The following is a 26,152-nucleotide window of genomic DNA, read 5'->3' as shown; positions in this document are numbered from 1 at the left end:
AACAATTATTATTTATTTTTTAATTTTTAATTACAAGTATAATATTTTCCAACACCGAAATATCTAATAATATTTATATCAAATTAAGAAAATTAATATAAGTTTATTTTAAAATAATTGCATTTTTAAAAGTCTTTCTTTATTAATGAAGAATACAAAGTTTCAACTATGTAATCCTTGATCCCTTTGAATATTTTACAAGAGGTCAGTCCATATAAAGTAGTATATAAAGACCCAATATAGTTCCTCTAATTTAGACAGGATTATAAAATTAAAATATGGTATATTACAATTAATCAAAATGGAAGAATTTCTAAAAATTAATGATTAGAAAAGAATGTCTTTAGCACCAAGAGAACAATTTTCTTCCATCCAGAACATCACTTGCAATCTTTTCATAAACAAGAAAATCATTTTCTATCTTCTAATAAAATTTTTGCGAACTGGATCGACTCTACAGGCACATCCAGCAGGGAATTTGAAGAGTGCCACAATGGGACTTCTATTGGGATCATGAGGATGAACTGCAATCAAACGATGTAAGCTGAAACGTTGCTGACACGTTGATTCGTAGTGTGATGCAATGAAATCACAAGGTTCATTCGGTCTTCTACAGAAAATATATTAAAGTTTCAATATTCAATTCAATTTAAACATCTTTATTATTTAAACTTAAAAGTTAACTTACTTGCAACGTTCTGTTCTAACTTTCTGTGGGAAAATGTCAGTATTGATAACAAGTAACCAGTCACCATTTAATGCATTTTGTGCCCATCCTGGTCTCATTGTGGATGCTTCAGTTTCGCAGGCAAAATTACCTTTCGCTGCAGGACTATCTCCAAAATGACTTTCGAATAATTTAGGATCTCCAACGGTTTGCAATTCTTCGTACATGACTTTCATTGTTGTGATGCTATGATTAACCACTTTGTTTACAAAATCTCTGAATAGAAATAAATAATAACGACATTAATATACATTTTAAACAAAAAATCCTTCACAAATTTTATTGATTTTAAAAGTAATTCTTTATTCGTTTGACATTAATTTATAGAAAAAATATTTAGGTTAAACGTATAAAAGTAAAGAAAATTTCGTAAAGAATTAAAATTGAATAAATAAATAATTGAAAATATTCTAAATATTTTCATTATGCCTCTTTTTTATTCTTAATATCTAAATTAAATGAAGTAAACTTTAGGTTAATACAATATAATATGTAGAAAAATGCAATTAAGATATTTTGTTATTAATCAAATATGTTTTCCTGACAATAATGAATTGCAAACATACCATAAAAACAAATTATGTGATTTGCAGGATTCTAAAATTTACGTTATCATCTTTATTTAACAGTGAATTTATATAGAAAATTACATTCTGAAATTAATTTATTAATTTATAAAATAATACATATTTTCCTAAGGAAATTTTCATAAAACTTTCTCGGTTTTTTATTAATTATATTATCAGAATCCTTAATTCATATTGTTTGTAATACAATGACAAAAAATAGGAAAGAAAAAACTTCATATTTGTTTTTCCAGCAAATCAGATGTCAGAATACAAATTCTGAAGTTTTTGATGCGTATGAATTGTATTGTACTGTACTGTAAAAATCTTATATCCTTAGATACATTTTGATATAAGATGTATCCTTAGATACATTCTTTTGTACTTTTATCCATTTGGGCAGAAAACATATTTTTAAATTATAAAGCTAAGAATAAACTACATTTAAATCTTTTATTATATACAGAAAGATAATGTTTAAAAGTTGTATTTATTCTATAAAAATAATAATAATTTTTTTTAGTAAGGATGTCATTAGTAAAAAGTGAACTTAACAAATATAATTACATATTTAAAAGATTTTTAAATAATTAGATGTTACATTTTCCACTTTAAAATAATTTTATTTAAATAAAAATTAAGTAATTTAATTATTCAGTGTGAGTATACAAGGTCTGTTCAAAAAGTATCGGACCTTATTTTTTATTATTATTATTATTTTAAAAAATGATAATGGCTAATTCTAAATTAAATATATTTTAGGGTTGAATATGGAAATGAAATTTTTTGTTAAACATGCAAAATGTATCCTAATATATGTTAAGTAAGTTTATAAAGTAATAAAAATCTCAGAACTTTGATCATTTGGAAGCACGTTACTTAAGTTTAGCATTTTCGATTCTTAATTTTTCCAATACGAACTGAAGTTGTCTGTCCACTTCTGCTAATTATTCTAATTTTACTCTTCATTCAGAATTATTTCCAATAAGTACTTAACGAATTTCCCCTTCGTAATACTTAATATTCAAAATCAGATGTTTCAACTCAATTACTTTGACTTCATTGGGGCATTTAGGCCTAATTCCGAGGACAAGTCAATTAAGTCGCCTTTCATTCTCTTCGCCAGATAACTCATGACTTCTTCAATTACTTTATATTTTTAAATATATATATTTGTTAAATATAGATTACATTTAGATTAATCATGATTAGGGGAGATCGGGGCAAGATCGGCATGTTAAGCTTTACTTAAATTTTGTGTAATAAATACTGCTGTAAACTGAAAAGAAGCTTTGCATATTGTCTATTGGAATGTTACCTTACTATAGAACTGGTTAAAATCAGTTTGGAAATAAAAATAATTAAAATAATTACAACTTTACAAGAAGAGAGAAATTGACGAAGTTGCCCCGGGTATAGGGGCAAGATCGGCAACTTCTCTCTTTTTGTAAAGTTGTAATTATTTTAATTATTTTTATTAAAGTTGCCCCTGGTATAGGGGCAACAGTAATGGGGCAAGATAGGCACGTATATAAAATTATGTTATTAACAATGTATAAGTTGGAATTCACTATTAAAACAAAGAAATACAAATCCAACACCCATTTAATATTATTACAACGAAATGCAAGTTCAAAGACATATATACATGAATAACAAATGCAAACATGTTTTCATTTATCATCTGTTTGATTTTTATCCTTTGCTTCTAATGTGGCTTTATGTTGCCGATCTTACCCCGCTAGTCATGATTTCGAAACATTAAGTACAACCCTGAGAACAGAATGCCAAGCCACGATCTGGCCACGTGAATAAGTTGAAGTTACATCCTTCTAACAGGAAAAGTAACTTTCGTTATCATGGAATTATAACAAAACCTGCCAATTCAATATAAATGGAAAAAAAATATTATATGGAATTGAACGAAAATGAAAATTTGCTTGATAATTCAACTACGCTTGTTGGAGAACAATAAAAACACTACACTCAACAAGCCACCAATAAAACTCAACTGCCTAACCTATAACCAAAGTCTCCTTTTAATTTGTTTTTAAAAAAAAGCGCTTGACAAACTTGCCCCGCATGCCGAAGTTGCCCCGATCTCCCCTATATTCATCACACATCTCATTGTCAAAGTAATTACTTATTTTAAAGTACTGTGAAAGATCTGAGCATACTCATCTTCCCAAGTTTGATTGAATATACCTGTTTATAGTTCTTTATAATGATACTTATTGCTATGGTTTAAAATTGTATCACAAATATACTATCTGAATATAAAATTAACCGACTGACCGAACGCTGTCTTTCGATATAATTAGAGTCACTCTGTTTCAGTGACGTATACTATCTTCCTTGCATAATATATAGAATGCTTGCGTACTTTCATTTCTCTATAATTAGGCTACTATAATTCACTTATTCTAAAAGTATTGGAAACTTTTCCTGTTTTATACAAATTGCTTACATTCCATGTTTCACTCGTTCTTCTATCAGACGGTTCATTTTTGATTCTAGATGATCGGGAAATTTCTTAGCATTCCTGTTCCATTTAAGATTACCCACACTCGGGGACATTACACTTATCAGTTATAATCATGATTATGCTGGGGAATAAATAATAGCATTTTAATTTAATTCCTTTTATTTCCTTCAAGAAAGAACCCAAGGAGGATCTAACAGAATTTACAAGGATTTAAGATTTCATCCATTTTTATCATCTTTTAGTATTCTTTTTCTTCTATTAATATATTTTTATTTTAATCCACCTTCTCAGAAGTAATGCCGACAAACTTTTAGAAACGTCTTGAAACTAATTTAAGAATTTATTTTCTTATTTTATTCGAAAAAAATCGATATTTTTCTAAAACTAAATGAACATTTCTTGTATTCTGATTTGTTTGATCTGTAAAAAATTTAATGAAAAAGTGTTGCTAGAACTGTTTTATATATTATTCTATCAAAATTTTGTTCAGTGCAATTTTATTCTAAAAAATATAAAATGTTTATTTAACGAGAAAGTATGCAAAAGAGTCTCTTGAAATTTAATAATTTTTCTTTAAATTAATAAAGAATATAATCATGAAACATTAATTGTTTCAAACTTTTTACCATTCTTACAATATACCTTTAAAACTAACTGATCTCAAATAACTACTGTTCACAAATGATTAAATAGGATCTTATTCACTTCTTAAACCCAATAATTTAGCACTGCCTTAAATTGACTTTTACAGTACTGATATTTCAGCATTGTTAAAGGTGTTGGAACGTGATAGTGGATAGAAAAATTAAACAAAATCTATTATAAAGCATTCTTTTACTACCGATTACAGATAATTATTTTTATACATTTTTTAATGAACAAAATTTTTAAATTAATCACTAATCGCAAATTTAAAAACTAGTCCTTTTGAAACTAAATGTAATAATTTTTATACAATTACATTTTATTAAATAGTATTTTAATTTTCCGTAAGTGTAAGAAAAGTGTAAGATGATAACTCATTTAAATTAATTGATGTAATAATATAGACCTACTATAAATAAATTTATGACCTCATGAACATTTTTCAAATGATTTTTAATTCAAACTTGGTCATTCAACTATCGTAACCCCTTGTAGAAAATGGTGTTAAACTGCTAAATAACTAAAATTTTAAATAATTCTTAATTGTATTGATTTATTAAAATACTTACTCAGGATAATCATCTGTTAAAATACAGAAATTCTTTCCAGTAATTGCACAAGGAGGCATAGATCCATCCGGTCTAGGCCTGTCTGGTCTTTGAATTTTTTGAGGAGGTCCGGGAGTTGGGCAATCTTCGTCTGTTACAGGTGGTGGCCTGGTTGGTGGTAAAGTGGGTGGTCTAGTTGGAGGTCTTGTAGGTGGTCTAGTTGGAGGGAATGTGGGTGGTCTAGTTGGAGGTCTTGTAGGTGGCCTTGTTGGAGGGAATGTGGGTGGCCTAGTTGGAGGTCTTGTAGGTGGCCTTGTTGGAGGGAATGTGGGTGGCCTAGTTGGAGGTCTTGTAGGTGGCCTTGTTGGAGGGAATGTGGGTGGCCTAGTTGGAGGTCTTGTAGGTGGCCTTGTTGGAGGGAATGTGGGTGGCCTAGTTGGAGGTCTTGTAGGTGGCCTTGTTGGAGGGAATGTGGGTGGCCTAGTTGGAGGTCTTGTAGGTGGCCTTGTTGGAGGGAATGTGGGTGGCCTAGTTGGAGGTCTTGTAGGTGGCCTTGTTGGAGGGAATGTGGGTGGCCTAGTTGGAGGTCTTGTAGGTGGCCTTGTTGGAGGGAATGTGGGTGGCCTAGTTGGAGGTCTTGTAGGTGGCCTTGTTGGAGGGAATGTGGGTGGCCTAGTTGGAGGTCTTGTAGGTGGCCTTGTTGGAGGGAATGTGGGTGGCCTAGTTGGAGGTCTTGTAGGTGGCCTTGTTGGAGGGAATGTGGGTGGCCTAGTTGGAGGTCTTGTAGGTGGCCTTGTTGGAGGGAATGTGGGTGGCCTAGTTGGAGGTCTTGTAGGTGGCCTTGTTGGAGGGAATGTGGGTGGCCTAGTTGGAGGTCTTGTAGGTGGCCTTGTTGGAGGGAATGTGGGTGGCCTAGTTGGAGGTCTTGTAGGTGGCCTTGTTGGAGGGAATGTGGGTGGCCTAGTTGGAGGTCTTGTAGGTGGCCTTGTTGGAGGTCTTGTAGGTGGCCTAGTTGGAGGTCTTGTAGGTGGCCTTGTTGGAGGGAATGTGGGTGGTCTAGTTGGAGGTCTTGTTGGTGGCCTTGTTGGAGGTCTTGTAGGTGGCCTAGTAGGTGGCCTAGTAGGTGGTCTAGTAGGTGGCCTAGTAGGCGGTTTTGTAGGTGGTCTAGAATTAATACAAAATGAAAAATTTTCATTCAAAATAAAATAAATCGATAATGTTTTTTAAAAAAATCAGTATCATTTAGAAAAGCAGTTGTAAGATAATACAATATTATTGATGATATTAATTAAATCAAAAGTTTATTCCGTATTTTACAAATTTAAATGTATAAATTTTTTTAAATGAGCAAAAACTGAAAAACATATTAAAAATGCTATTCTCTTTCAAAGATATATATAATATAATTATACTTTCATAAAGAGTGAAATCTAAGTAATAGTATAGAATCAGAAGAGTTTACAGTCCTTTTATAACAATAGCTGTTTCATTGCATTATTTTTTTATTCTTTGAAAGTGCAATGATTCTAAATTATTGAAAAATAGATAAATATAAACAGAGAAACGAAACCTAAATTAAAATAATAATTAAGAAACAAACCTAATAAATGTAATGTGAAAAACTTAAATATCATTTATACTAGCGTTGTTTTATTCACGTTCCTGAGTTTTAGTTTCAGTCATATTATCATATGGGATTCAAATAGATAAATTATTAAAATAAAAATAATAATTAAATAAATAAAATGCGTACAGGTTGTCATGACAATAATACTAAACTTCACCAGTGTTTGTAGAATGACAAAACTTTGGTCCCACAAACAGGTATCAAGAAATGCACCGTTCAGGAGCTAGACAGGTTTTGTTATAGTGGGTGACATACGGTATGTGTTGTAAACCTGTAACTGAACCTTCTGTAGATAGAAGAAATGAAACTCCGCCTTGTGCAGCATCCACCAGACACTCTGTTGTGAACCATCCATATTTGTTGCGATTGCTTGGTTGCTGGTGGTCTCCCAACATAAGCCAGCGTGTCGATCTCATCAGAACTGTATGACTTTCCCGTTAATAAAGATTTCATAATATTGCATGGATCAGGCTTTTTACAACAAATCTTCATACGCGCAATGCTCATTGCACAGCATTCTGGAGTATCAAATTCCTACCTAGCATTCCAACAGTGGATTTAAAAAATATCATTATACTACAATAATCGAAAGTGAGATGCAACTGGTGGCGGCGTAGTTCTTGTAACATATCTGACAAGCATAAATTTTGAATGAAAAGCTTAGATAGAGTTACTTACACCCTTCAAAAATATAAAAATATTGTATTAGAAAAGATAAATGTATTATACATTGGCGTCCATGCAGTAAGTAATAACTTAATTCATCCATAGCGACTAAGATATAGCATTATCACGATATCATTAATACCTCAATTTCGTATTATGTTTTCATATCATCAAGTTTTATCGAAGTTTTCGCTTTCTTGAGTGTAACTCTCGAAAGATTTCTAGTTAATCATCGTTGTAATATTACACGNTGGTAGATATGCAGCTTAATGTTACAATGTGCCTGGTTTCTGGTACTATACAATCTACTCCAGCACTTTGGCTATCATTATTGACAGGAATCATGCCACTGACCTGCGATGTTTTAAGGCCCTTGTTTGCGAGTCCCTAAAGATAAGCAAAAATCTTCAGCTCCAAGTTCACCAAGACATTCCATCTTTGAGTATTAACCATTTGAAATCTCGGAATCCAACCCTTCAGGCATCTCAAGACATGGCCACAACTGATGGTGACTACACGACATTGTGGAAAAACCACTGGGAAACAGGAACGGGGCCCTACTTGCACAGTCTGTTCTGTTGTGGAGAAAAAAATCCAGGGATTTGACTTACTTCGCAAAACATGGACCATATTAAACCGTGTCAGGACAGGCCATGGCAGGTGTAGAGACTCTTTGTTCAAATGGAAGAAGGTTTCAAGCCTGGAGTGTGATTGTGGTGCTCTACATCAGACTGTTAAGCACATTGCACATGAGTGTACAATGTGGGCTTTCCTAGGAGACTGGAGTGACATACTAAACTCAGAAGCCGTAAAGTGGATAAGCAAGTTAGATCTACAGCTCTGAATACTCTTTATATTCTTGTGTATATGTGCAGTCACATAATTGTACAGTTTTATAATTGTATATGGATTTACTGTTTCTTATTCTCTTATTTCATTTCTTATTTTGTGTTACTCCATTTTGTTACGCTTTGTTATAAGCCATACGCTAAATAAATGAAAAGGTTTTTAAAATGTAGTAAAATTATTTTAAGTTAACAATGAAGATCTATAAAAATCAAAATATATTTTTAACTTTGCATATTTTAATAAAACGAAATACGATTATTTTTAAACAAGCTAATCAGTATTTTGAATAATAAAATTACTTGTTAATTGAAATATATTTCTAAAAACATTCATTAAACTTTTCTTCGGATAAGTTTAATCAATGTTCATAAAATATTTTAGTAGAATCTAAACCATAAATATTTTATGAACATTGAAATCTCATGGTGACAAATAAAACTTTTAAGAAAAAACATCATTAAAATTTCTGGAATGACAAATACTGTATATACTTAACAACGAGATATTTATTCTGTGAATTTTTTGGGCTGCAATTTGAAAAAATTGTAGACCTATAAATATATTTTATATTAAATAAATTTAAAAAATATAATTAAAAATTGCAGCCCTGCATTCAGACGATGTGACAATAAATATTTGCTTGTTGTCAATTAAAACTAAAATATACAAGTTAAAATACTTGGAAGTTTTAATTTTAATAATCAAAGAAAAACTTCTTTCAAAATTATTTTTTTATCTTTGCCGATTAAAAATGAAAGAATAATAGGAAGAAAAAATGCTATTCTTATAAGGGATTGAATGTTTACTATCAAATGCCTTGTTATCAATGTAAATTAAGTTTATCCACATGATAAAATGAAAATCAGCAAATTGAATTATTGAATAATTTTTCAGTTTTCTTAATAAGAAAAAAGATTAATATATTCTTCCCTAACTTTTAAAATGAAAACAAACTCATAATACTTAATTTCAATTTTTAATACTTTTTTTTTTTATCTAAAATCCTATAACTTGTTCTTCTTTGTTTTCTCTATTATGCAAGTTTTTATATTTTTCTATTCTTTATAATTATATAATTATTGTAATCTTACCCATCCAATGCACTTGTCAGAAATTTACCTTGCTCCTCCGTAATCATTTCCTTGTTTTCTAATTTTCCTAAGTTAAACCTTCCTTTATTTCTGTTTATTAAGTTTAAAAATATAGTCACTATAGTTTAATCACTGCAAGATAATAATCAGAGTTATAATCAGCACTTCCGAAGATTCTTACGGATAAATTTCCTGAATCGAAAGTTAATTAAATTGTAGTTTAGCTGGTCCTCTAGAGACCTCCAGCCTCTAGAGTCCTCCAGGTACACTTATGTATTGATTTAAACAGAAATTTACCAGATAATATAAAATGACAACGTTTTGTTTGTTACCAAGAATACGACAATATTAAATTCTTGATAATAATTTCTACGAAAGAACGAACTAAATTAATAAGAAATTCTTTCATTTTAAACGAAAATTATATTATATTCTTAATAAAATTTTTGTAGTAACATTTTTTAAGTTAATGCAATAATCATGTATAAATAATTTGCTAATATATTAGTACAATATCAGATGCAGTAATTTTGGATAATTATTATATCTAATATTAATCGTAGGAAAAATTAACGAGATAAACATTAAAGCCGAATTTTAAAAAATGAATTTCGTAACTAATGAAATGCTAATTTCGTCAATATTTATTGTTAAGCTTGTTGCAACGATGAAGTAATAAGCTAAAATATAAGATATTCATTTTACTTTGGTATGACGATTTCTGTATAAGAATAATTATTCATAATTATACAGAATTATAAAATACACGAAAAACTGCTAAAAAACGAAACGAATTGAACAATGTTTTACTTTGCAATCACAAAACTCTTAATTTTTTTAAACTAAATACTTATCATTGAGGAAATAATACTTTAACAATCATATTTTCTAGTGTTGCATTTATATAGAAGATTACAAAATGTGAACATCAGAAAGAAAAATATATTTACTTCTTCTTTATGTATATAATATACAAAGCAAAAATGTTTTATGTTTGGTCGTTTGCTAGAGGTAATCCTAGAATCTACAGAACCTATTTTAAAAATTCTTTCACTATTGAAAAGCTGATATCTTTCGCATGAACATAAGCTATATAGTATTTTCATATTAAAAAAGGAAAATACACGAGAACGATGTTGTTACTGCGACATTTATCTTTTATCGTGGTATTGTCGTTTCTCTGTTCCTTTCAAGGTATATCTCCTTCGCCACCTGATGGGCTTCTTTGAACTTATTATCTTATCTATTCGGTTTCGATTTTAATTCGTGCATTTCGAGTAGTTGTGTATATGGTTTTTGGTCGTTCGTTTCTTATAATAACTTTCTTATGTTATCAGATGCTTACATCTATAAGGACCGATAATTTATTTTATTTCAATGAAACTAAACTTTTGTACGTACTGTAAACATACAGTATTTTTGTTTTTATGGTTTTAGTATGAATCCTACCATATCATTATTTAAAATTAAGAATTAGTCTTATGCTATCAGAAATCCAGCAACATGAAATTGAATTCTTTATGTTACTTTTCAGCTGTACACATGTGTGAGTGAGCCTTATCAATGAATAAATGCCTAGAAGAAAGTCGCAATGCTTATTGAAAGCTTATTACTTTCCAATTTATATCAGCTAACCTAAAATCTCTCCCTCCTTCTCTCTGATTTTATCTCTCAACCCCCAAAATCTCAAACCTTTTGAGCGATATGGACAAATTTTTAATAGTTAGTCTACAATCCTCCAACAAATATACGCTACTTTAAAATTCAGACCCCCATTTCTTCCTTCTAATTTCATACCCACAAACTGCCAAACCCTTTGATTGATTTTCACCAAATTTTGCATAGTTACTCTCTGTCACCTTGCGAGAAACATACGCTACCCTACAACGATGACAACTCAACCCTTTCCTGAGTTCCCAGGCAACGCTGGGCATTCTTTGCTAGTAATATATATTCAGAAAATGGTGATAATATTAATTGCAATATAGTATATAGTATAGTAATTAAAGTTTTACCTGTAGTAGTAGTATTTATTTAATAAACACTACTACAGGTAAAACTATAATTACTATACTTGTTTTGGCAAAAGATGAACTTGACGTCATTCTACCAAATAAGATGTTAGCTGATTGCTTTAAACGCACGGGTCGTAAACGTAGGTAACCTTAACTATTACTAATTTATATAAAAGTTAATATTAAGGTATTATTTAATCCATAATATTTTGAAAATAATTTACTGATTTTATTTTAATCTTTGCTTTCGAAATTTCTGTTTTTTTTTTTTTTTTTAACCAATGATTTATTCCTGAGGAAGTATTACTACAATTTCGTGAGATGCTTTGCTGACGGAAAGCAGTAGTAATGCAAATTGAAAAATTCTATTGATGTAGTCAATTTCTTCAAGTATAAAATTGGTATTTAACGCATGAAAAATCTGGAATCCAATAGAATATGTATAGAATATTTAAGATGATAAAAATTCAATTTTTGTTTTGCTTTTCTTATAAAACTTTCGCTTGTTTTACAATACAAATGAATCTAAATAATTTAAAACTAGCTAGATTACGTAAATTAACATATAAAATATTTACTTATTTTATTTTGCGTGAGATAGGTAAAAATTTTCGACTTAACATTTCATCCGTAATAATATCACATTTCTTATGTAAAAGATTTTATTTGTGAAGGACTTCAGTGTCTAAGACCATGCCAAAACAACCAATGTAGGATTGTTTTTTTCTGAGCTTGTATAGGGAGTAATTTTTATATTTTATTACGTATTTTTAGTATGTTAAATATTGAAATACGACGTAATTATTTGTATTTACACCTCAGAAAACCAAAGTACAATTATACTTTATTTTTCTGAGTGTAAATTATTATAAATCTTTGATTTTAACTTTACTGTAGTGAATTTTACACTAATTTACATATTTAATAATTTTTCTACTACACTGAACAATATCATAATCGAATAAAAATGCTAAATTATTTATTTTGTTCTGGAAAATTTGAAATAATGACATTAACATAATAAATTATATATAATCAAATATGAAATTTTGTAATTTAAAACTTCGCTGAAGTTATTAAAAATAAAACTTATTAATAAATTGGACTTGAATTTGAAGAAATTTTATACAGTAAAATGAACACCAAGATTTTTACATTTTTGACTCAGGACCTTGAAACGTGGAGGAAAGAATCGTGGGGGTTTTTACTGTATTTATGGATGTTAAGTGTGTGGGAAGCACGATTTTGTTTATTTATTTTAAAGCTTAATAACTCCTGTGCTTTTGTAGGAACTTTCTAAAACTTTTCAGGGAGGTTTGTGTATTAGACGGATTGATGCTATTAAATTGTGGTGGTTAAAGCTCAAGGGGATGGAGAGATAGAGATACCGTCATAAAGGCCTATCTAGGGAATTCGATCCCGGTTCTTATTTCTAATCCCGGGATTTCGGGATTATACTTAGTCAATCCCGGGATCCCGGGATTATTTCGGTATTGAGGGTTAATAAAAACTAAGAAAATCTTACAGAAATCAACAAATCAAAATTTAGACAAAAATCAACATATTTTACAGTATACACCTAGCTAATTTAATCACTCTAACTAATCAGACTCAGAGTCAGACTAACCAGACTTAAAATCACTCAGTCTTCATGTTAAATTTATTCTTTTTTAAGCATCACTGAGATCTCTTTAAACTCACATAAATTGAAAAAACCTTTATGTAACAAACTATGCAAATAAACGTTGAAAATTAACAAAAATCTCTCTTAACATCGACTAAATAGACTACTTTCATATAGCAACCTAGTAAGTAGGTAGTAAGATAAGTTTCTTAGCAAAAAGTATTTAAAAATAATATTAATCAGTCACATTTTTCTTAAATATAAAGAAAACTAATCTAATAGGAACATTCTAATTTGAATTGCGAAAATATGATCTGAGAAATAACAACGCATCCTGTGTCTCATCACCAAGTCTGCTTCTCAATTTGTTGCACATATATGCAGCTGCTGAGAAAACGCGTTTAGGTTTGATGGAAGTTGGAGGAATCGTTAGTAAATACTTATAAGCCCGTTCTAGTTATAGCTTCGAGGACACGGGGAGGTTGGAAGAAAACAGTCCGGTCGACACAGATCGGGATTGTAGGAGTAAAGGCTACAATCCCGATTGTTTCGATCATTGTAAGCATGCCTTTCTAAAAATAAACACGTTAATTTTGTAAATTCGGTCTCTGTGTGAGTCTCTCAGCATCCAGCAAACCACTACTCCCAAACGTAAAAAGACTTTCTCGCATCATCCTGACAGATCACGGGCAAGGCGGGGGTCGTAACCTTTTCACCTAAGGTCGACCCCCCTAAGCGAGAGGCGTCGGGTCTATATTAACCACACTGGCAAAACAAGATGGCTGACACATTGACAGGTAAAACGCACTGAGTAGTGCTCTCGACTGCGCCAGAAAATCGATTGGCGCCCGCGAAAATTCAAAAATACAAAAATGAAGTATATTACCAAGTAACCCAGTGAGAACTGCTTGCCTATCATTTTAGTTCAAAATACAAGAAGTTTTATTCCAAGCAAGCATCGCAAGCCCGCTAGGTTAATTTCTGCTGCTTGCTTGGAATAAAATTTCTCATATTTTATATTAAAATGATAGGCAAGCAATTCTGTAAAAGCACTGGCACTGAACGTTTCGCTTCATGCAGTCTATTTTGCAACTTTTTTAAAATGATGTCAATCCCGAAAATCTCGGGATTAGGAAAACTTAATCCCGAAAATTTTGGGACTGAAAAGTAGTCGGGATCCCGGGATCCCGATTTTCGAGATCCCGGGATCAAATCCTCTAGGCCTATCATATCTCATTTGGGTAAGACAGAATACAGATTTATTCGTTATTGGCATTTACAATTTCGATAAACTCACCTCAAAATTAGGAGTTTTATATTATTAATTGTTATAAAATTGCAAAAAGATTTCAAAGTAAAATATCATAACAGATGGAGCCAAATACAAGTTTAACATTTTTGCCTGTATAAAGTTATATAACTCGTTGCTTGATTTTTTAAAAAATGTTCTTTTTAAAATAAAATTTAATTTAAATAATTTATATTCCAATAAATATATTAATTGAATCTTTTACCAAGATAATCTATATTGATTCAAATATAAATTATTTATGGTAAATCATTCTTAAAGTTAAGTAAAAGTAACCATAAAGTACAAGTGTTAATATCGTTTACAGATCAGAGTCGAACTGATCAACAAATCGATAACTGTAACGATTTCATGAAAATTTCATCCTAGGATTTTTAAATACAACAAAGAAACTAATATCGTGTATAAAAGTGGTATATAAAAGCGGTTTTATAGAAAAAATAAAAATATAATAAGATAATGAAATAAAAATTCTGTACTAAAAATCGTTTATATCTCAAGGATTACAAAATTCAGTAAACATTTACTAGGAAACATCTTTACTATAAGGAGGTTAAATGTTTGATATAAAAATATTTCTAATACTATATACTAAGTGCCCTCGAAAGACCGCTCCAGGTTTATATCTCTAGTATTAATTAAAATAGAAATTTAAAACTATAGTAATATTAATAAAGCTAAAGTTTGTTTTAAGTGTTTCGGGTTTTCTGTACATGTCTAACACTTACAGAAAACTAGACCCTAGACACACGAAATATTAGGTGTTAGTTTCCCACAAAAATTCTTACCAGGAGGATCTCCATTGGCTGATCATCATGTGTTGCGGTGCTTTATTCTATCAATTCAATTTAATTCAATATTAATTTCAATGGGTATAATAACGCATAACAATTTGCTACGGCTAACGGGGATATTAGCCTGTTATAGATCTAAAAATGTTTTCGTTGTCGACATTCGTGAGTTCGTACCTCAAGGTTTGTTCTGTTCTGAGGTTTATGAATATTTTCACTCATAAATTTGTTTTAGTTGTTAAAGTGTAATCTTAGGATTGATTTAGTTATTTATAACTCAAACGGAAATTTAAAAATTTAAACGAAAAAATCTTCATACCTCTTTCTCTTTTCTAAATATTCATTTTGCACTAAGCCGTTCTCATTAAACAAGTTCAAAAATAAATTTAATGTAACAAGAATTCCACATCATTCGCCATGATGTGGACTTCTTGTTTTTTTCCCCGATAACCCCAGTAGTCAGCGTGTGTGTTCACTCAAAAATAAAAACACTACACTCAACAAGCCACCAATAAAACTCAACTGCCTAATCTATAACCAAAGTCTCCTTTTAATTTGTTTTTTAAAAAAAGCGCTTGACAAACTTGCCCCGCATGCCGAAGTTGCCCCGGTCTCCCCTATATATATATATAACAATAAAATTATTATAAGTTTTCCCTTTATATATATTATATATATAAAGAGGAAACTTATAATAACTTCATAGTTGCAAGTAAGCTTTATATTTCATCCTCAATTTGCATTTACCGTAGCATAAACTGATACTGTAGGCCTATATACTAATGCAAATTATCAAATTTTTATATAAACTTCATACAACAATAGTTCTGTATACACAATTTTAAATGATTATTAAAGCTAAAATTCAAATGAGATACAGTATATTAATATTAAAAAAAAACAGATATAGCATAGTCATGTTATGACCTTTAAATTATTCATGTGTAGTGAAAAGTAATAATTTCTTAACGTATTTATTAATGCATTATGATATTAACAGAACACTTAATGTAAGCTATTATCTTATAATTAGTCTTATTAATAAAGTAATTTGCATCTGACATATTGGATTATATTTTCTTTAACTAAGTAATTAAATTAGTCCTACAATAAAATCACCAAATGTTTTGCATTATTTTGAAAATCTTTCATAGCAACGTGATCATCTCCCTAAGTTAGAAATATATAAAGTGAATATAGCGTGAATATAACCTATAATAATTCTCATTTAAGCTTTCATTAAAGGAAAATAAATATTTTTTAAATGACATTTTCTATGTGGCTTCTTCCTCCGGATGGCTATGAGACTTATAAATTAAGTTTATTAGTTAAAATTTTATTTATTTAATATTAAAATTAAACTAGTGATATCGATCAATCTGCTTAAAAGATCAAATTCAAACACTATAGACTTACTACGGAAAAATGCTACAATTGTTTCATTACCTTGTTGGAGGCCTTGTTGGTGGTCTCGTTGGTGGTCTGGTAATAACAAAAATAATATTTTTCAAAATATATTCTTAATTATAATATATATATAAAAATTATTTATCAAAATGAAACAGTCGATTTGAACACTTTATACTTTTATTACGCTAAATTGTAAAAATATTTGTAATTTGTAAAAATTGTAAAAATATAAATGCTCATACTTATTTAAATTTAACTAATTGAGAACATGGAGTAAACAAATGAATAAAATATTTCATTACAATTTATTAATAAACACAGTTAAACCTCTGAACAATGGCCTCTGACGGGAATATAAAAAATACCGTTTGATATTATTTTGTGTGAGTTTTTGTTAAAAAAAAAGTTAGTAAAAAAATGGCTTTTGTCTTGAGATGTACAGTACGTTTTTGGGAATGGCCCTGATCGGAGATTTCATTTAATAATTAATATTTGATATATGTAATATCGATCAAATACAGTGTAACTTGCAATGACTTGCATTTATTTTTCATACAAATAACAGCTTTATTAGGCCTATATTGTGATCTAAAATTCATAAATGTTTTTTAAAATATTGTTTTATATTTTTTATTTAAATTTAACGTTTGTTTAGTTTTCAGATAACATTTCATTACATGTATGATCATACACGTAATGATTAAAATAACTATTTATTTAGAAACATTTTCTTTCATATCTTTGATAAAAGTATAACAAATGAATGACAATAATTTCGTTTTGAATTAAAGAATATAGAATATTGAATAAATTATATTTAGAAATTTAAATCTGTCAAAGAATGGTGTGTAACTTAATAGTGAGATATCTAATAAAATATGCTTATCGTTAAATTTGACTATAATCTGTAAATTTAAAATTGATTCAAAATACTTTGAAATGTAGTTTGCATGATTCAACTTTAAAATATTATAAAAAAATAAGTCTTATAATTGAAAAATAAAAATTAAAGAACAAAGTCATTCTAATGAAAGAAATATTAAGTAGATTCTTCTTTATATTTTCATCAGCTTATGATATTTCTTGCAATGGTATGTAGCCTACATTTACTTATTAGTTTATCACTGAATTCCTAAAATAATTTTACGTATTTACTAGCCGAAAGACTAGAAAATAAGATCACAATCAAACATCAAAGAGTGACTATTGCTCCTCCTGTTAAAAGAACAGCAAAGAGAAACTTTTGCTTGTTGCTACTGTACGGTACATATATAAGTGATTTTCATCTGCAACTTCTAAACGAAATTCAAAGAACGATTACAGATCTAAAAATAGATCTTGTTAGACAGCTACTAATACGAGAACTTTTTTCAATGATAGAACATTCCAATGATCTGAAAGCTTCTATGTGAACCATAATTATGTTACAGAAAGTATTAAAAGTTTATTCAAAAAGTCTACATTCAAAGTAAGTATTTAAAAAGTTGTTAGTTTTTAAGATATTTTAAAACAATTGTAATAAAGAGAAAAACACAACTGTTCTGAATAAATATTAAATAAATTATTGAAACTTGATATAGTATAATTCTAAACACTAAAAAATCAATTTTAAATTTTTTCTAGTATACAATTATGTTTATACTTAATAATTCATTATGAATCTTATCCCTGTTATTATTATTTATATTAATTATATTACATGCAAAAATTATTAAATTATTTTTTATAAATTATGAAGTGAGCATAAACCGTATTGGCAAGAAAAATTCATTACGCTTTTATCCGTCGTAAAGCGAACATTCAGTTTCTTTCAAGTAGTGTCATATCAGATTACGTTCCAACAGAGTTTTCAGTATATTAACATTGCGCCCAGATGCACTGTACACTCTATCGCTAAAGAAATGCTGTAGGCCTTAACAAAGCGGTGAAAACAATTTTCGGCATTGATGTTAATTAATCGATCATGATTTTCGGTTGCCTGAATTGCGGCAGTGCTCGATACATCCAGTCATAGAGGACGGTCAACTTCGGCCAATATTTCAGTTCATGAATCAATGCGACACTGGAGTATCTCCTGTCTTGTTGCGGACAAGGCTTCAGATATCGACTGGAAATCAATTTCCGGTTCCGGTGTTGTAGCGAATGTTGCCATTCTTTAGTATTTTTTCTCGGCATAGTTATTCTTTAGAGTATATACTAGCGATCGGGTCAAATTAGTGACAAAGGTTATTCAAACAATGAGAGTCCAATCATTGCGATGATTAGACTCTCATCTGTTTGAATATCCTTTGTCACTTTTTGGTACAGTCACGACCAAAAAGTAAAATAAGTTGGACAGAGTCATACAATCGTTACTAGCGACAAAACTGCTTGTTTCAGATCCAGTCCATTGCGCCAAATGAATCGGTTCGGCGCCGATTCATTTGGCGCAATCGATTCAAACCGATAAAGGTAGAAAATCAAAATTTGAACAGAGCGACTTACCACAAGCTTAGGTCAATCGTTGTTAACAAAGGCGGAACGCTCAAAAATGTGTCTGTTAGAAACACAGATGTGCCTCTAAAAAACGATTAGAGCGCCACCAGATTAATGGTTCAATATTAATTACCTCTATTTAATAAAGAATATTTTAATATTATTGCGTAAATTGCAATACATAATAACAGTAATATTGTCTGAGCGAACTATTAGGCAAGTTATTTATTTAAACTAAATTTAAATACACTCTCATCATTTTTCGTCAGTTATCTCGGCACACTGTTTTCATTAAAAAGAAATCAACTTTGAATGAGGCTTCTTCCTCTGCAGTGGCGTAGAATAGTGGGGCAGCGGGGGCGGGCCGCCCCCGCCGCCCCACTATGAAATTTTGCCCCACACCGGAGGTTTTCAGGGGGAGGCAAAATTACGTTTTAGGAGGCGGCAAAATTTCACAATAAATAATAATAACTTGTAAAAACTTGAACCATTTCATCACATACTTTCGTCGCATCTACGATTTGGACCGATTGAAATAAGCACGAAAATCATCATCCAGACAGTCCGGGATTTCGTGCACGATCTGTTGACCTTTTGTTTTTTGTTTTTGCTTGTACATATTCATATACACCTCCAATTTCCAATACAGTTAAGTCATCTAGATTACTTACGTTACTCCTTCCCAATTCTCCTTAATCGCTAACTGAACTGGCATGCACCGCACATTATTCTTAGCATTGCAAAATGACATATGCATGCGTCAGGAACTTCTGTTCGAACAAACCTCACCTGCCGTCCGGGTCAGCGATTTTAAAAAGGTGGCAACACTAGCACGGAATTTTTCATTACTTATTCTGTGACGAAACTGAATTTTAGTTTTTTAAATTGAGATACCTAAATAAGGGGGCGGCGAAATTTTCCTTTGCCCTGGACGGCTGACACCCACGCTACGCCACTGTTTCTCTGGATCGGCGCGAGACTTATAAATTAGATTTATTAGTTAAAATTTTATTTATTTAATGTTACAATTAAAGTACTGATCTTAATCAGTCTGCTTTAGAGATCAAATTCAAACTATAAACTTACTACATAAAAATGCTATGATTGTATCCATTACCTTGTTGGCGGTCTTGTAGGTGGCCTAGTAGGCGGTCTTGTTGGAGGTCTTGTAGGTGGCCTAGTAGGCGGTCTTGTTGGAGGCCTTGTTGGAGGTCTTGTAGGTGGTCTTGTTGGAGGTCTTGTGGGTGGCCTAGTAGGCGGTCTTGTTGGAGGTCTTGTAGGTGGCCTTGTAGGTGGTATTGTTGGTGGCCTTGTAGGTGGTCTTGTAGGTGGTCTTGTTGGAGGCCTAGTAGGTCTTGTTGGAGGTCTATAATTAATCAGAATAAAAAATTTTCATTCAAAATAAAATAAAGCAATAATGTAAAAAAATAGTATCATTTGGATAAAGCAGTTGTAATGTAATTCAAAATTATTCATGATATCAATTCAATCTTAAAGTTTATTTGATGTGAGAGAGTAAGACATAAATGGTGGTCATATCTGTTTGAAAATATATAAATCAGCGAAATAAAATTAAATACAGATTATTTACTATGTTTTCATATTATTTTTTACGTAAAAATGTAACGTTAGAAGCACAACATATCAGAACCATTGCTTATGTGACCTTACTATTCCAGTATTTGAAACTATTTCTATTATTAGTTAGTAAATGGAAAATTTTGAAGATTTTTAAACTGATTTATTCATTTTCTTAGAATAGTGTACATTTATATGCGGTTTGGTGTAATATTTCTTCATTCGTATAAATAAGAGTGACAAAGTTCTACACAATTATGAACAAATGAATAAAGTAAAGAATACAATTAGGGTAATGAGTTTCGGAAATATTGTGATTCAGTAGTTGGAAAATGAGGCTTTACATATTTACAAATTCATTTAATCTATTTTAGTTCAGAATATTTTGAAATTTATTATCACTATTGTTTCATTTTCAAATATAGCATATTTAATGATAATTTCGAAATAGAAATGTTATGCAGTAGGAAAATATGTAACGGTTTCTTCGTCAAATTAATAAGAAAATAACTTTCACATTGATTATGTCACATTAGATATTGTTTTGTTTCTTCATCACAGAAATACATTATTGAGATTAACGAGCTGTGGCTATCTCTGTAAAGTGAAAAATAAATTTTGATGTTATCAGTGATCACAACTAATATATCGTGTTCTGTGTAAAATAAGTTTATAATTATATTCTTCCTGTAATAAATAACAAATAATTTTCCTAAAATACAAAAATAAATTTATGACATTGTAAATAAAAGAATGACAGAAGGTTAGAAGTTACAAACTATGGAAGATACAGTGAATTCCCAATAATGTAAATTATAGGAATAATGAAAGTGGAAATTTACGAAATTGTTACAATAGGAAGTAACAGATTAATGTAATTTTAAATTAATGTAAAATAATTCATATTTATTATAATGAGGTTTATTTAATTCTCCGCTTCATCGTTTAAATTATTTTATACTAGTTGCACGTACCCGCTTCGCTGGGTTTTTATTTGTGGGCAAAAAGTANTTTCTGTTTTGTTGATAATTTTCTCGTAGCACTGTTAGACGTACTTCTCTTTCTTCTGTGGTTTCATTTCTCCGCGCCATCTTTTGCTTTTGAGATATGATTCGAGACCACAAAATTTCTTTCTTTCGCTTTGGCATTGTTTCTTTTTTTATTTTTACTTTTCATATTTCACAATTCACTTTTCACTTTCTACTTTTTTCTGTTATTCATACACTTTTACTTATGAAAAATCAACTGAAGCATGTGCGTCACACGTCTCCAAAAGCCAGCCCCACTACTCACACATAACGGTCCTCGACTATTCCAAAACATTTTCGACTATTCGAAAACATTTAAGATTAAGATTAAAATTACATTATAGCCAATCTTACCCGTTTTCACAGAATGCAACAATTATGTTCCTCGTTTCCAGACTAATTAGAGAATTTTTACATAGGTCTAAAAATATGTTCGATTTCCCTCAAAAACGCAAAAAATCGCATCTGCGCCTGTAAATCTTGCACTTAGCTTTCTCTTACATACTTCAATTGTTACTTAACCACTTCCATTGTTAACATTTCCCCCCGCGGGGGAAGTGTTAATAACCTCGGGGGGAATTTCGAAAAATCTCTTTTTAGTGTACATTTTCGTGATGTACCCTAACTGTGAACCAAATTTCAACCTTCAACTCCTAACCGTTTGGGCTCTGCGTTCCTTATTATTATTCGGAGTGGCTATTTCAAAGAGCAATTTTGGCAACTAAAAATGATGTTGTCGACGATATCAAGTTTAATATTCAAAAGAAAATTCCCTGTAATATTCAACAGAAAATTCAGAACTGGCAAGAGCTCCTCCTCTTTTAAGTTTGGGCATTGTATAAAATATAAATCAAATCAACTTTCTATTAACAAATACACTAAGTACACTTTACACAGTTTTCACACTTTATTTTCGATTTATATTCAGTCACTGTATAACTTTGACTACTCACACTTCACTGTTTGTTTTTATTCACTCACTGCACTACTTTGGAATTTTCACTTCTTTTTCGGTTCTTCCCTTCGCCACTAATAAGAAACTGACGTTCGAACCCACGACGGATCTTGCTTTATATACCCCACTAATGGGTAGTCCCACCGATACAAAAAAGGGCTTCGAATGGTCCACAATGTTCCAGAACATTCCAGAACATTCGAGAGTGTTCTGGAATGTTCCGGAATGTTCTCGAACGTTTTAGAACATCCCGGAACATTCTGGAATGTTGTGGAATGCTCTCGAATATTCTCGAATGTTCTTGGACTGTTCTAGAAATTTTTAGAGGGCGAAACTTCCAGCCCTTATATTTTCAACAGCACGCCCTTCAGGTAAAAGCGGGAACCTTCATCATGGATGGGGATAGAGGGCTACCACACCATATAACTCACTTGATCGTACCAGGACTCGTTTTTGAATTTTAGCGGCACGCAGATTTTAGACTTACTTTTATAATATACATTGATTGATTAATTAACTTTACTTAATGTATAATATCTTAATATTACTGTAAATTGCAATTCATAATAACAGTAATATTGTATATCACACAGACTATTGTCTGAACGAACTATTAGACACGTTATTTAAAGTGAACTTAAATACACTCTCATCACTTTTCGTCATTTATCTCGGCACACTGTTTTTATTAAAGTGAAATAAATTTTGAAAGAAGCTTTCTCCTCTGGATCGGTATGAGACTTTAACTAAAACTTATAAACNCGATTTCCCTCAAAAACGCAAAAAATCGCATCTGCGCCTGTAAATCTTGCACTTAGCTTTCTCTTACATACTTCAATTGTTACTTAACCACTTCCATTGTTAACATTTCCCCCCGCGGGGGAAGTGTTAATAACCTCGGGGGGAATTTCGAAAAATCTCTTTTTAGTGTACATTTTCGTGATGTACCCTAACTGTGAACCAAATTTCAACCTTCAACTCCTAACCGTTTGGGCTCTGCGTTCCTTATTATTATTCGGAGTGGCTATTTCACAGATTACTACATAAAAATGCTACGATTGTATCCATTACCTTGTTGGAGGTCTTGTAGGTGGCCTAGTAGGCGGTATTGTTGGAGGTCTTGTAGGTGGCCTTGTAGGCGGTCTTGTTGGAGGTCTTGTAGGCGGCCTAGTAGGTGGTCTTGTTGGAGGTCTTGTAGGCGGCCTAGTAGGTGGTCTTGTTGGAGGTCTTGTAGGCGGCCTAGTAGGTGGTCTTGTTGGAGGCCTTGTAGGCGGCCTAGTAGGTGGTCTTGTTGGAGGCCTTGTAGGTGGTCTTGTTGGAGGCCTTGTAGGTGGCCTTGTAGGCGGTCTTGTTGGGGGTCTAGAATTAACACAAAATGAAAAATTTTCATCCAAATTAAATTTGAGCGATAATGTAAAAAATTTAGTATTAATTAGAAAAACAGTTGTAATATAATACAATATTATTCATGATACTGATTTAAGTATTGATCTAAATCAGTATGTTTAAAAGATGAAATTCACACTTTGCTACATAAAAGTGCTATAATTGTTTTCATCACCTTGTTGGAGGTCTAGTGGGAGGTCTCGTTGGTGGCGTTGGAGGTCTGGTAGGGGGTCTAGTAGGAGGAACAAAAGTAGGACATATTGGACATTTAACAGGCACAACTGTCGGATCAGTTACATCTTTAATGTATTCCCTCCACCATTCTTTCCACCAATCACCCAGTTGAGTATTATGGTGATGGTGATCTCCACATACTTCTTTCGACCATATTGTTAATCCAACCAGAATTATAAATATATGGTCCTGTTGAATTTAAAAATTATAATTTGTTTTTAAACTATTAATCAAATNAAAATCAAGTTTGTAATCTGTCGTAACAGTCAGTTCTGTTAGTATGAGTTATATCTATGCCTTGAATTAGAATGCTGAAACCTGGCGTTCAACGTCTCTGTACTGTACCAAATACGACGTGTCATTACAGCTTGCAGGTGTTGAATTGACAAATTGACAAGTTTGAACATTCGAGTTTGGAACAAAACTAAAATAAACAACATATATATATAAATTGAGATAAAGTAAAATTTAGGGTAAACCAGGGCAGAATGGAAGTTTTGAGGCTTTAAATTTTGTAAACTAGTAAACGATATACATAGACGTTTGAAAATTATCAAGTTTATTTTTTGGCTATTTGACAACATAATATTTCTTTCAAAAGTATCAAAAATCAATTGAAATTTACGATATAAAAAAAAGTCACTTTGATTCGTTTTCCCGCAGACTGGCGAGAAATCACGGTTATTTTTCTTCCTTAAAAATAACTAGTAATAAAATTATATTATTCTGTAGATTATTTTGCTTTATATAAACATTATTTGTTAAAATTAGTCTCATTGCATATGAAATACTGCTTCAAAAATTTAAAAGATATCTTAAAAAACACGTTTTTTTTTAAAACTAACAGCAACATTTAAAAATAAAAAGAGCACCTTCATCCTCACTGTTCACTCCAGCAGATTAATTACGAGCTCATCTAAAGCACTTCTGGCAAATCTGGTTCCGTCCTGCCTCGGATGCAACTGTTGTGTTTGAATGTTGTTAATCTATGTTAAAACTGAGGAATATTTTAATATTGCATTTTGAACTATAGATTTATGTAATTAAACGAATCGAATCTGTAGTTCATAGTGTGAACTACAGTTTTATGTAATTAAATGAATCTATAGTTCAAAGTGCAATACAGTAAACCTCAATTTAACGGACTAATTCGAGCGAGAAATATCCTTTAAAGCCGAAAGTTCATTATATAAAGTAGGGCTTCCGAATGCATGTGTAAAAAATTTGACAAATTGTTTAATTTATATGTTTTTATTTATATAAAAGTGTTATAATTTATATGTCGATACGTTTGTGTAATTAAAATTATGTATTATGTGAAGTTTAATTTTTATTATTATACAGAAATGTTTTTTATAATATCATTGCTTACATACTAAGCGTACTTCTAAGACTAATAAACAATTGTACGATCTAAATCGAAATAAACAAACATTTTTAGAAATTACATTTTAATTGTATTTACTTAAACAAATAAATAATGTTCTAAAAACAAAACAAATTTAAATTTAACAGAAAGACAAAAACATATTTTCTATTTATTCCTCTTTAGATGATGATATTCATACTCAATTATGGCGTAAAATTAAGAGCAGTGACTCTTGAATTTGAAAAAAACAACCTGCTAATTTAATTACATATAAAAAAAACCTTTAAAAGTTAATAGGATGTTAATTTCAAATATGACATATAGACCAGGAATTTTGTTCGTTAAATAGAGTCTTTACTACATTAAAGAAATAGCAGTGCGATAAAACTTAGCATTGACTTATCGTATGGATAAGATTTAAAAAAAAATTACAATATCTTGCTGAAAAAAGGAACGAACTCTTCAGCATGTTGTTGCCAACTCACAGTGACCTCGATAGTACAGAATAGGTAGGTCTGTGATGTTCTTGCATTTCCTGCTATTTTACATTACCCAGTGGCCAAAAATATAGGGTGTTCTGTTTTGTCTGGTGTTCCGTTCTAATTTCCCCTAATTACAAATGGTATTTAGTTGATCAATTTCTACTTTTGATGCACTATTTTTTAAGAAAAATCATTTAATTTGAAATCTTTTTAAAAAGAACTTTGGAAGAATTATTTTTATTTCAGTTAAATGAATGAAATTTATTTATTTATTTATTTTTATAATATTTAA

The 26,152-nt window shown here is 30.7% G+C and overlaps 1 protein-coding gene across 1 annotated transcript; it reads right to left on the bottom strand.

The window, feature by feature from the left end:
* Positions 1–115: 115 nt before the first annotated feature.
* On the bottom strand, positions 116–25,010 carry LOC111621854 (proline-rich extensin-like protein EPR1). The gene is made up of 8 exons (XM_023364112.1): positions 24,882–25,010; positions 23,951–24,198; positions 23,461–23,748; positions 19,946–20,194; positions 16,390–16,425; positions 4,993–6,135; positions 689–943; positions 116–610 (listed from the first exon to the last, which is right to left on the bottom strand). Exons 1-8 carry the CDS (start codon positions 24,885–24,887, stop codon positions 418–420), a joined length of 2,418 nt encoding a protein of 805 aa, XP_023219880.1. The 5' UTR covers positions 24,888–25,010; the 3' UTR covers positions 116–417.
* Between the last annotated feature and the right edge of the window lie 1,142 nt (positions 25,011–26,152).

Source organism: Centruroides sculpturatus, unplaced genomic scaffold, assembly GCF_000671375.1.
Source record: "Centruroides sculpturatus isolate CEXI.00-Female unplaced genomic scaffold, Cexi_2.0 scaffold184, whole genome shotgun sequence".
NCBI lineage: Eukaryota > Metazoa > Arthropoda > Arachnida > Scorpiones > Buthidae > Centruroides > Centruroides sculpturatus.
This window is presented reverse-complemented; position numbering and strand designations above follow the sequence as displayed.

Bases quoted from the DNA above. Each gene is read 5' to 3' on its own strand.
- LOC111621854 (XM_023364112.1), bottom strand. The intron at 6,136-16,389 runs GTAATGAAACAA...TATTAATTCTAG, and splicing joins CCAACAAGGCCTCCAACAAG to ACCACCTACAAAACCGCCTA. The intron at 944-4,992 runs GTAAGTATTTTA...ATTTCTATTCAG, and splicing joins TTAACAGATGATTATCCTGA to AGATTTTGTAAACAAAGTGG.